General features: G+C 41.6%; 1 protein-coding gene across 1 annotated transcript in view; it reads right to left on the bottom strand.

Moving 5' to 3' along the window:
- Positions 1–11,828, bottom strand: part of pdlim2 (PDZ and LIM domain 2 (mystique)) — a 34,168-nt gene extending 22,340 nt beyond the window's left edge. The window contains exons 1-3 of the mRNA XM_029440605.1: positions 11,444–11,828; positions 4,644–4,759; positions 2,656–2,807 (exon numbers count right to left, since the gene is read on the bottom strand). Of these exons, the coding sequence (XP_029296465.1) occupies positions 2,656–2,807; positions 4,644–4,736 (245 nt within the window). The 5' untranslated portion in view covers positions 4,737–4,759; positions 11,444–11,828. The remainder of the gene's footprint in view (positions 1–2,655; positions 2,808–4,643; positions 4,760–11,443) is intronic.
- Between the last annotated feature and the right edge of the window lie 598 nt (positions 11,829–12,426).

Below are 12,426 nucleotides of genomic sequence, written 5' to 3'. Positions count from 1 at the left end.
GAATTTGGAGGGGAAAATATGGGCAGTGTAAGCGCCAATGCAAACACACAGTGCCCCCCTGGCTGCAGGGCCAGAGGCTTTTGGTTGAGCCCGGGGTAATGAGGCACACAGGAAGGCCTGGATGCCTGTGGTAAATCACCCAGAAACACACCTCTCGTGGGCTGGGCTCCACATACTGTGTACGAGAGCGATGGCAAGAAGACAAAAACTGATACAGCAGCCATAAGACATTTTTTCCCGTAGGAGAGAGATTAATGTGGCCTGCATGAAAATTCATTGCTTTGAATTTGGAACTGCACAGCTGTAAAATCCCCACATTGTGCTTAAACTTCCACTTTCTACCACGTACAGAGGAAGTCATGGTCTTTATTTTTATTTAGTTCAAAGATAAGATCAGGGTCTAGTCTATAGTCGATGACCTCTGGTTATCCATTAAAGAAGAATTGTGAATTGTGAATTTATTCCACAGAGATGCCAAACTGACTTCAAACCCTTTGCTGAAATGGGCCGTGCACAGCTGTCATCAAGGAGACCTGGAGTTAACCTGCCTGAGGCAGATTCTTCAAACATGATGATGTGCATTGTAAGAATGCCTCTCCATTCTGACAACTGGAATATTAAGCCACTGCTATAGGGCTTGATATTGTTAGAAAAATGGTTGAGAAAATAAGCCAAAGTTCTCAAAACCTAACCAAGCAGCAACCTCTGGTGCTGAAAAATGAAGCCAAAAACTGCAGTTCCTCAAAAGGCCACTTGAGGCTGGCTCCAAAATCAAGTCAATCCCCAACTTCACAGCAGAAATAAACACATTTATAGACTTAACAAAACAAAAAAAACAGTTTAGGTCTCTATAGCCAATTTTTCCTTTCATGACAACTGTACAGGAGGATACATTTTTAAACAACTCACCCGTAAAAAAAGAAAAAAAGACATTAAACAGACAGATATTAAAGCTTAAAGTTAAAGTTATACATAATTATGGCCGGGGCGGCTTTTAGTGACTGATGGATGGCTTTGCAGGTTGCTAGCCATTAGCCGTCTGCTCTGCTGCGTTTTCCAGGGCCTTCCTCAGCTAAACAGACAATGCACCGTTAGGCAGTGTCATCACAGCCAAGGTGACAATGGCCAGAGCTTCCTACATTGAGCTTCAATCACCACAACCTGAAATTTGATGCCAACTTTCGTAGTTTTTGGTACTCTGCTACGACATGTAGAATCTTTTGTACTTTCTTTAGTTACTTTCGAAGTAAATGTTCTGAGTCTTGATCAAATGAGGAGACTCGTGCTAGCTGGTGGAGACACACAATCTAAGTATCAAAGAGGAAACTATTGTACTGCAGCATAGCTGTGTGGAAAAGCTATACACACGAGATGTTCCAACTCCTTTAGAGAGAGTAACAGGATCACAGAGTGACAAATGCTTTGGTCAACGTGACATCATCCACAAGGCATCAACGAACAATGAGGTCCAAACAAGTAGCTGCGAACAAAGGGTCAATGACAAGACAGTGATGGTGTGGTTGCTTTGTTATGCAAAAATAACCCCGTTAGCAAAGTCTGGGATGAACATGTCGTTGGATGCATCAATAATAAACCACTGCCTTTGTATACAGCAGTAGACACGCTAAAAACACTGAGGATGAGCCGATGCTAGCTTCTCCAGTGGGCACCACCATCTGTGTTATGACGGCCACTACCCACATCACTGCTGGTTTGATGAGAATCAACTGCCAACCAGATGTTGAGCTGGGAAAGAAAGGGAGCACTCAACTACGCAAATGGCAAATCAAACATTACAGATTTGTGCTACTCAATTACAGACCTCTTGAGAGCTTGTCTGAATGCACTTCAAATAGGTAGAATGCTTGATGAGGGTTATTAAGACAGGAGACTGTGAGGTACATAAGAGTCTTAGTGCTGAAACCACTGAACGTTAACAGAGTGGGATTAAAGACATGGCAGAACTACATAGTGGCATTGTCCTCGGCGGCAAGGAGAAATGGTGTTGTTTCTGGCTTGGTGGGAGACATGAGGTCAGCAGGGAAAAATTCACTCACATGGACGTGGGACATCCAAGGAGGAAGTATGTGAAAGCACACGTGCGTTAGAGTGTGCGCGAGTGTTTGTGTGTGTGTGTGTGTGAAGAGAGAAAGACAAAGAGTGACGAGGGCAACAGTGACAAGAAATTAGAATTTAGGGAGGACCTTTAATCAAAATGCCAGCCAGGAGTAGTCCCGGCTCAAAGGAAAACCTTTTTAGTAGCCAACTCCCCGTCATCCAAACAAGGTCTTGGAAAATCTCAAAACAGGGTTTATTAAGAAGGACCAGAGAAGGGAACGCGGTGGCTCTCGTACATGCTGGTATTTCCCTTGATTATAATCACTTGTTTTTGTTTGTACAGTGCCTGCATAATAAAGTTAAAAACAGCATAAAGAAAGATGGAAGCTGAAGCAACTGTGGTCTTGGGACAAACGCAGAATATAAGGGATATTCATATGGAAACTATGCTGCAGAAGGTTGCCAGGCACTGTATTGTATGTACTTTATGTTAACAAATCCATCATTATAAAATAAATATAAAAACTACATATATAAACTACAAGTCATGGTAGCAGGAATATTTGTTTTCTCTAGCAGATATGCATGTCAGTGTACCTCTTCACCCCCAGCTGCAGCTGAGTCTTTGAGTTCTTGATCTTGTTCTGGGCCTCCACGTTCAGCATGTCAGCCGTGTTTTCCCCGTTGATCTCCAAGATAATGTCACCAGGTTGCAGGTCTGCCTGCTCTGCCTTGCTGCCCCCGTTGACCTGTTGAAAGGAAGAATGAGCTCCAGTTAGGTCTTTAAACATAACACTTTATGGATAGATGCTATCCATCTGGAAAGCATAGACAGCTCGGTATCTTAGGGCTGTGTGGACAATTTGTCAGTGACTGACACAGCATTAACAAATGAGTAAATGAGAAAAGGTGTTGATGCATTGCTTCACACTTTTGCACACTCCTAATCCAACCGTTGCTTTCTATAACACTCATAGTAAATACCAACAGATGCCACATTGTTTCACACACATGGAACGAGGCAGTGCCAGGGAACAGTGGACAGATTCATGACACCCTGGGGGAGAAGTCATTAGTCTGACACTACTTGATGGTTTGACTGGGCCTGACCTTTGCAACCAGCCTCAGCGCATGTCAAAGCCAATGCTATAGCACCACATCAGAGGGAATTCCACACTAATGGGCCGAAACATAATGTCCAAGCCGCCACTTTCAGCTTGGTTCCTGTGTTCCGGGAATACACATCAAAACACACAGGCTTACTAAAACAAAAAGGCGACATAAGGAGGCTGATGCTGCAGCTGCTTAAACTTTAGAGAAGTATGACATTCGCTGTACAACAGTGCTCGCTTCAGTTAAAAACAGAGAGAGGCAATAAAACAAAGAATGCAAAACAAAACAAATAAAAGAAGCCAATCAGAAGATGAAAGACTCATTCTTACAGCTCAGAAAAAATGGATGCAAATAGACTGCCATTTTACAGGCTGTTCATCAGTGTAGCAACATAAGAGGGCAGGGGTGACATGTCTGTGGGCCTACTCGAGAGGCAATTAAGCGTTGCTGTGGTGACCTACAATATTGCGTGCCTTTTCTGATCATGACACGCCTGGTTTCACATAAACTAAGAGCAGTTGGGGGTTCTTTTCCAGGATCGGTGCCCAAGTGAAACGGGGGAAAGCTATCTTTCAGGCCAACAGGAATAAAAGAGGACATCCATGTCGTCACTATGCCAAGTGCAAACCACTTCAGATGGTCCAATCCTGTGGCTGCTTAACGGCAGGGTGGGGTGAGACAAGTGTTTCTCAAACTGGGCTTTGCAAACCAATTTCAAATGATGAAGTTTCCCTCTCAGCAGGAATTCATGTCACTTCACCCGTATGATATTTGAGACAAGCAAACATGCTGCTGTTGTTTACTGGTTAGCAGTAACTAAATCAGGCCTGTTTTTCTAGCAATAATGGTCAAGAGAGGGCAAAAAATAAATGCTTTTGAAGTCAAAGTCTGTGAGAAGCACTGGTGCCTTGCCATAATTCATCCTTGATGGTATGAGGAGCTACTGGGGAACTTTAACTGGAAAACAACAGGCTGAGGTGGTGATGTTGGACAAGAATGTGCAGTGGGCTGAACTGGGTGTCTCTGGTATGCAGAAGGTTTCCTGGTGTTGTTTATGGTGTGCCTCCTGCTTACAGTAGTAACATCCCCACTAATTTTATTCCATCTTCCCCTTTTATAACAGTGAATTTACTGATGCACGTGCTTAATGCAGGCGAGTTAGCAAAAAAAAAGCACAAACCCACAGTCACAGACTGCAATCAGGAACCCCTCACCTCCCACCTCAACTTCCACTGTAACTGTAATCAGTGGTTTCCTTCTAATGTAATCTACTTCCATTCTATTCTAACGGGCTCAGTAGTCAAGGAAATAGGTACGAAGCAGCACACAAACAAAGACAAGAAAAGCGACGTAGTGAGGAGGAAGTGGACTTTGCGTGACATGCCATTACAGTCTGGGTTTTGACAAAAACAGAGGATATGGTTTGATAAGGTGTGACGAGGTTCAGCAACAGGGCGGCTGTTGACGAGTACCTTTGATACAGTTATGGCCTTCTTGAAGTCCCTTCCTCCCAATATTCTGAAGCCCCATGGTGAAGGACCAATAAGGTTCACCGTCAGCGCCATTTAGTGTTCAGGTGGACAAAACCCTGAGAAAAAAAAGAAAAAAGAAAAAGGAAACACAGTTAGCATGAGATTGAGTGTCAGTAACATGTGGGTGATAAACATTTGCACAGCTGAATGTTTTCATCAGAGTCACGCATTTCTGCTGGCCAGGCATAATATTAGATCAACAGGTGAAGATATAAAACATTGTTTGTATAAGCTGCCTTTCATCTGCAGCAACACTTCGCTTCCACGGTCCTAAGTCCCCTTGACAAGGATTGTGTAACTACATCAAATAGGAATTGGAAGAATCTGAAACCAAAGACACATGACTAACATTGCTGAAGTGCCTGCAAAGCCCAAGTGTTTCATCAAATCCAAATGCTCTTTCAGGACAAGGGAAACAATTAAAAGTCGTGCAAGCACACGAGCAGCTTACATTTTACATGTGTCCACTGTATACGTATAGTATACAGTGGAGTAGTATGATATAATATAGTATGGTAGCCTTTTAAGACTTGTTTATAAGAATGGGCAGTATAGTATAATATATAAATTTGTTTGCTTTCCACAAAGTCTGTTGTGTATTTGTCAATCTGAAACTGTAAATCTAGTTCCTAAAATCAAATCACAAGAGACGCCAATGTATAGTGAAACCATGTGAGGAGTTTTCATTGATCTATTCTCTTGTAGACAGATTCTTCTGGAATGGCATAATGCAATATTAAGGAAGAACAAATCATCCACGGGCCTTTTTGCTTTCCCATACGGGACAAATCACTTCATCTGAACAATATTTTGGGTTTGTGTTAAGGCTCAAGATTCGGTTACACTTTTGGTAATTACTTAACTCCATCACAAATCCTACATGAAAAGATAAGCAAGTAACAGATCCTACAAATGTAAATCTTTAATTACTGGTAAATCATAATTGGTGATGACTGTTGTGCGCTACCGTCTGTGGCATCTAGTGTTTCTTCAGCAGTCAGTAAAACCTTCTGCATATGCTTAACTGTGTAGATGTGCAAGAAGGAGGATCCATACGTGTAAATACTGTGTGCTGAAAGTGAGGCTCTCTGTTAACCCTGGAAAGGATTATTGGCTATTCAGCTTCGTGTTGCTTGATGCTAACTGCTTAATGACAGACTACCTTCATGCGTCTGCGCATTCCTACCAACAAAACAAATACAAATCCACATCGAGTACCATCAGTGTGAACACCGTTGACAGGAATGGCAAGGTACAGAAGGGTAATTAGATGGAGTTACAAAACATGACACTGAAGTTGGCAATAAATAAATAACCCTTTAACCGTTTTGGGAATAACTAAACTTACCGGTAACATTTACACTATCTTCTATAACAATCAGTGGGTTATAAATGGAGCAGAATCACTTTAAAAGCATAATAATAATAATAATAATAATAAGGCTTTTTGACTGGAAGATAACCTGTGATTTAATTGCAGGTTTACTCAGACTCTGCTCACAGCTGTAGGTCGTCTGTTGTAGGACTGTGTGTGGAGACACCAGAGCTCTGTGGCGTACAGTGATGATGGGATGAGCACTTACAGGTTCATAAACACATCGACACCTGCACAAGGCAAACACACACACACACACACACACGCACGCACGCACGCACGCACGCACGATGCTGTGTCTGCGTCTGAAACTCGGCTCACTGAGAAAATGTGCATATTTTAGATGAAAACATTAGTGTAACAAGTAATGTATAGGTGCACGCTTAGACAATGACATAAGCTATTTTAAGTATAGACTGCCCCTCTTAAAAACAAGTGTCTACACCCCAACTACTTTAAATCATCTGCTGCTTAACCCACAACAAACAAAGCTTCTTGCATCAACCTCTGAAAGTAAATGCAGAACTTGCAGCTAATAGTCAACTGTTGCTTTCTACAGACACACAATGCCATCAAGACAAACTCCACTTGGACCTTTTGGCATAATATTTATTATTATCACCATAATCATCATTATTGTTTCCATGAATAAAATGTCCATGTGGGGCTTAAAAACATTTAGCAGAATTTGGTAATGGTTACTACTGCTGCAACGATTAGTTGACTAACTGATATGTCCTTCGGCAAAAAAATAAAAATCGGTATCTGATTATTAGCAAAGGTTCTGGATATCCCAGACCCAAGTATAAAGTGGATCACGGATCAGCTACGCTACTCCCCTAAATCCCTCCGAACACTGGCCCATTTCATCAGCTGCACATTCCACAAGTGGGACACGCAGAGTAGACCCAGTAAATCATTAACAGTCTGCGCCAATTAGCAGGGTTACTGGGCTCACCATCATTAGGGTCTCTTAATTGCTGTGGCCTTCAGAAATAAGTGAAGTTGTGATAATGACAGGGAGAAGCCGCCCCAAAGTTTCCCAGCCTCTGGGTGTGTCAATTAGTACCATGAGCTGAAAGTGGCCATTATCAACAGAGCACCCTGCTAATTCTCTGCGTAAACGTTCACTGTTCGCATTATAAAAGCGCTAATGGTGGATAATGTCAAAGTGAAAGGATGGTGAAAGTATGCGGCAGAGCGGACAGTCAGCGGAGAAGAAAAACAACACACAGTAGTGGTTCAGGATAAGTGGCACACTCATGGGCTTTGCTTAATTGGCCACTGATGAGGTTTTAAGACAGCACTGCTGCTTGAATTAAACAACGTGCCAACACGGTTTGATGAAACCTGCAAATACACGTAAAAAAGGTGAATTCTGTTCTGGTGACATCTGGCTGCTTTTGCACAATGAGAAGAATTCTAGTCATGAGGAGAATGGAAACTGGTACTATAGGCGAAGTGAAATGCTCACTTCCGATTAAAACAATGGACACGTTTACGACTAACCTTCATTCCTACATACCAACAAACAGCAAGTTTAAGTTTCATGGACAGGTTATGAGTTTAACATCTGTACACACAGCTAAAAGTAAATGTAGTCTAATATGACAGCACAATGAATCACTCAGATTGTTAAATTTGAGTCAACGTTATAGTAATTATGGAGGCTATAAAAAGGCTGTGCTGTTGAAATGTATTACCAGAAGTGTTTCTACTCATTTGTAGCTCTGAAACAATTTAGTCTATTAATCTCAAAGCATTTCTGCCAGGTGAGCAGTGGATACTTCAGATCTAAAGGCCGCCATGTTGCCACTGACCTCAGCAGAGGGATACTCTGCCTTAAAGAGCAGCTAAACCTACAAATATGTGATCACTATGTTTTAATGAAGAGCTTTACACGCATCTAAAGAACTAACATGTTATCTATGAGAGATTGTAGCTACAAGCCAAAGAGATAGTTGAGGTATGAAGGGGGAAAACAGGCCTTTCTGAATGTTGGATTCGAGGCTCATTGCTCCAACATGCAGAGAGCCTCAAGGGTTTACTTTGCAAACTGTTTTCAATAATAGATTACGTGCACATGGTGAGAACTAAAAGGACACCATTGTGTCAGAATCAGAGAAATTTATTGGATTGGCAAAGCTAAAACAAATATTTAATACTATTTTTGACCTGTCAAATTAAGATTAAACGGTTTGCTGATTACTCTTAGATTAAAATATATATGTAATGTATACGTTTAGAAGATGTTTCTGTCATGGTGCCTTGTGTTAGCTGCATACAGTACGAGTGTAACTGCAGCAGTATTGCAGGTATTTTTGTCTTTGACTAGAAATTAGGAAAGGTGCGTGCTACAGCCTTGGTGTAACCTGAGTGTAATTTAAGCTGAGCCTCCTAGACACACAATAACACCTAACTGATGTGCAGTCTTCAATTTAGCATGTTTACGTCACATAAAATACCCATAACATGCAGTTGCGGGTAGTTTCGGTGGAATGAGTGAAACCTGCTAACGAGTCTGAAACTGTCTATAATTTACTGGAGCGCGGCAAAAACTGATGATGACTCACAGCCGATGAGTAATTAACTTTGATTGGCATGTCCCCACAACACAGTGATGGCAACCATTGTCATGTTGACAGTTATTTAAAAGTGAGAAATTGCAATTAAAAAAAAGGAAAGAATAAATATGTGCATGGCAGGAAACCATTATGTTTAGTAAAGTTAATCCTAAGAATTAACACCTCACCCATTCCAAGGAATGTAACATTTGGAAAAACCCATTGCTACCACATGTTCTGTGGGGGAAATCAAATATTCATGAAAGCTGAACGGCATTAGATAAACTTTGTAATGCTGACTAAAGCGCTGTATAATAAAATGTCTGGCAGCCAAACCTGGCCACCTACGTCAACTCTTCACCTCCTTCCTGAATCATCAGAGTTTTTAGCTGAGACTGTTTTCCTTCTCCTTGGACAGAAATCCACTGGATTGAAATGAACAAGCACTGGCTCAAGCAACATGCTAATACTGAAAGAATGGCTGATGAAGATAGCAGATGCCGTACATCCAACTGAGAGCTCTGGCTGAACTTTGATGGCACACTCTCAGATTAACCACTGTGGCTGCGGAGGAATACTCCCTGTATGAATCACGCGCGTCAAGGCTTTCACTGGTGGACATACACCCGTGTGAACGTTCCACAACCTTCGTCAGTGATGCCGTCTGATGTTTATTCTACCCTGTGTGTCACACAGAAAGGCACCTACCTGGACACACACCCACCCACTGAATTAAAAAGGAAAGGAATGCAATAGCCAGCCTCTCCCTGGACTGAAGAGTGGAATAACATTCTGGGCATTCTCCAAAATCACACCCATTCGGTCAAATATAGCAGTCACTAGGGAGATGAGAAAACATCAACAAATGTCAAAAAGGGTGTTGGTTGAGTTTCTGCATCGTTATATATATTGATAATAGTACATGTGTCATCAAAATAATTACACACTGAGCCATACCTGTCCTTTTTGTTAGTTAGCCTATCCCTTTTCAGGGACAACGCTTTTAAGTCTGCACACTCCTGTAGAGTTTCATGCTGAAACATAATCTTTGAACGGTTACATAATCGTATCTTCTGAAATACAAAAAGACTATTTATAATATTACCCATCATCCCTTTACAACTTTGCTGCAGCACTGCTACAGTGGACCGGATTGCGTCTACTGTGAAGTATGCTTTGTGACAAGACAAGGACACTGTGGTAGTGGCTCCACTTATCTCCCTCTGAATCATCATCATCTGGAGATCATGTTACTGCCGGTCACACTCAACAGGTTCCACACTCTGCTGCTCAGCAATCACGCCGTTTCACCACATCCTCTGCATGCACCATTAGGCCCTCCTTTCCAAAGACACACCAACCACCGCTCTGTTCATTATATGCACGCATCTTAAAAACACTGTTGCAACAATGCAACGTTAGTCGATTCAACGGCAAGTTTCATTCTTGGTGAGAAACATCCTCTGTCCCACAAACGGTTTCTAGAAAATGTGATGTAATATGAAAGAAAGAGCAAATCAGAAAGCTCCTGCGACACCGCAGCTAAAACTGAAAACCACAAGGTAAAAATCACATACTTTCATCACTTAGACTCAACAGATAATACTAACTTCCTGCAAGACTATGTTCATCAGAGGGGAAAGCTGCCAGTTATAGGTGCTGAACTCAATTAAAAACACACCACAGTAGTAATTAGCAACACTAAAAAAGAAGTCTAAACTGTGCTTTGCTTCAGTTAAAACCTCAACACAATTGTAAAACAAAAAACACATTCTTTCCCTGAGCTACAGCAGAAGGTAACGAGTTTTCCCTGTTTTCTTGAAAAGCCACTGCTTTGCTCTATCCAAAATTACAGTGGTCTGTTTTTGCTTCCTGGATGGCTTTAGCTCTATCCTGAGTAACAGCACAGTGTTCACTCAAAACAAAAAGTGAGAAGAGGTTTTATGAAGAGCATGCAAATGAAAGATAAGTCACAAAACCCCAAAAGGGGAAGGTATACAGTTTGGGAATATGAAGTTTCATCTCACCTCAAAGTACTTTACCACCGGCTGAGCTCACAAGCCAGATCTATTTATCTCTGAACATTTGATTAAGTGAACTGGAGGAACAGTAATGTCTAGACACTTTTAAGGAAAGAGAGGGAATTGAACTTAAACTAAAGTGGACCTAGCTAATGCAGAGTCATCCCCCTCAGACCATTTTAAGAGAAGTAGAGAGAAGATTACAGCTTCACCAGTTTAACTAATTTGACAGAAATACTGAGTTCAGGATTCCTGAGGTTGCACCTGGTCTAGCCCCTCCACAAATCCCACGGACTGCCTAATGTGCAAAAAAAGAAGCTTCCCTGCTCTTCTGAATACAGATGCATTAACACAGTGGAAGGTCTACAGTAGGTGCTGGAAACTAGCGCTGTGTGGGCTACAGTTGTTCTAGTCAGCAAGACTGACTCAGTGTTCACTTAACATGCATCATTAGCCAAAACAGCGCACATGTGGGTACTGCACACACACACACACAAGTGCGGGCATCAATCATACTTTAGCAAAGAGTCACTGCATTATGTGAGGTTGGGACACTTTTTGAACAGAAAGACAAAAATAAACCACACTTTAAAAATCAAACTACGGCCATAAAAAAACTTGAACATACGTTAACAATGTCATAAGTATTGAGAAAAAAGGTGCGAAAATTAGCCTTAAATCAGCACTCCCAACAGACAAGCGTTTAACCCAGTTGCATCACATATCAAATCCACTTCTTCAGTTAGTTAAGACGCTTTTAAGTAACCCTGCAGTACTTACCAAGGTGAGTGCAGTGATTTGAGGTGCCTTCTCCACCTGTTAAATCGCGGCGCGCTTCTCGACAAAACACTTCACACACACCCAGCAGAAAGCAGGTCCCAGTTCACCTCAGACTGAAAGCACAACCGCTTCCAAAATGCTGACCAAACAAAGCAGAAAGCAGCTTTTTGAGTTTCCTCCGTCAATGTGGGAGCACTGAAGCGGTGATAGTCCCTTGTGTCTCTCTTCTTTTGTTTCAGAAGTTAAGGTGGCACCGACGAAACACCACCTGTAGTTGCGCGCGCAGTGGTATCACTGGGATGAGCTCGCGGTGCCATGTGCTATTACCAAAATAAAAGGTTTGACACACGCAGCATAACTGGGCGTGTCGTATCAGAGAGGAGGGCGCAGCAGTGATAATTGAGTCATTTATCATCAGAACACACTGCGGCTGCGTTGTGTGTCCGCGCGCCACCTGCTGACGGCGCGGAGCAGAGCAGCACGCCCTCCAATCAGAGCCAGATCAATTACCTAGTGACGTAGATCACCTCTTTGTCCTTCCAGCTTGTTAATTAAAGTTAATAGCTTTCACCTGGCGTCATGGGTGTAAATGGCTCTCTGATTAGATGGTTAAGCTTAATAACTGGTTTGTATCCAATAAATATACCAGGTGATTGTAGTAAAGCACAAAAGAGAAAAACAAAAGAACTTCTACTTCATTTGTCAATAATTATTTCCATTAAACTCATTTGCCCTTTTTTTATTGTTCAATTTATATATTTAATAAAGTTGTTTCGTATTAGATATTTTACTAATCTTACTATTAGCCACTTAAAATCAACATAAGAATTTCACAAGAAAATAAATGTACTGATCTTATAGCTACACCAATGAGATTAATAACAATTAATGTAATTGTATTCAAAATGCTGGTCATTGTCCATTGCAATATGATGTAAAATATTATTATATTATTATATTATCTTGTGTACCTTGTGTACCTT

The sequence above is a fragment of the Cottoperca gobio genome, chromosome 9 (genome assembly GCF_900634415.1).
Source record: "Cottoperca gobio chromosome 9, fCotGob3.1, whole genome shotgun sequence".
In the NCBI taxonomy this organism is placed as follows: domain Eukaryota; kingdom Metazoa; phylum Chordata; class Actinopteri; order Perciformes; family Bovichtidae; genus Cottoperca; species Cottoperca gobio.
The sequence above is the reverse complement of the archived record's forward strand: the minus strand, read 5'-3'. Positions and strand labels throughout refer to the sequence as shown.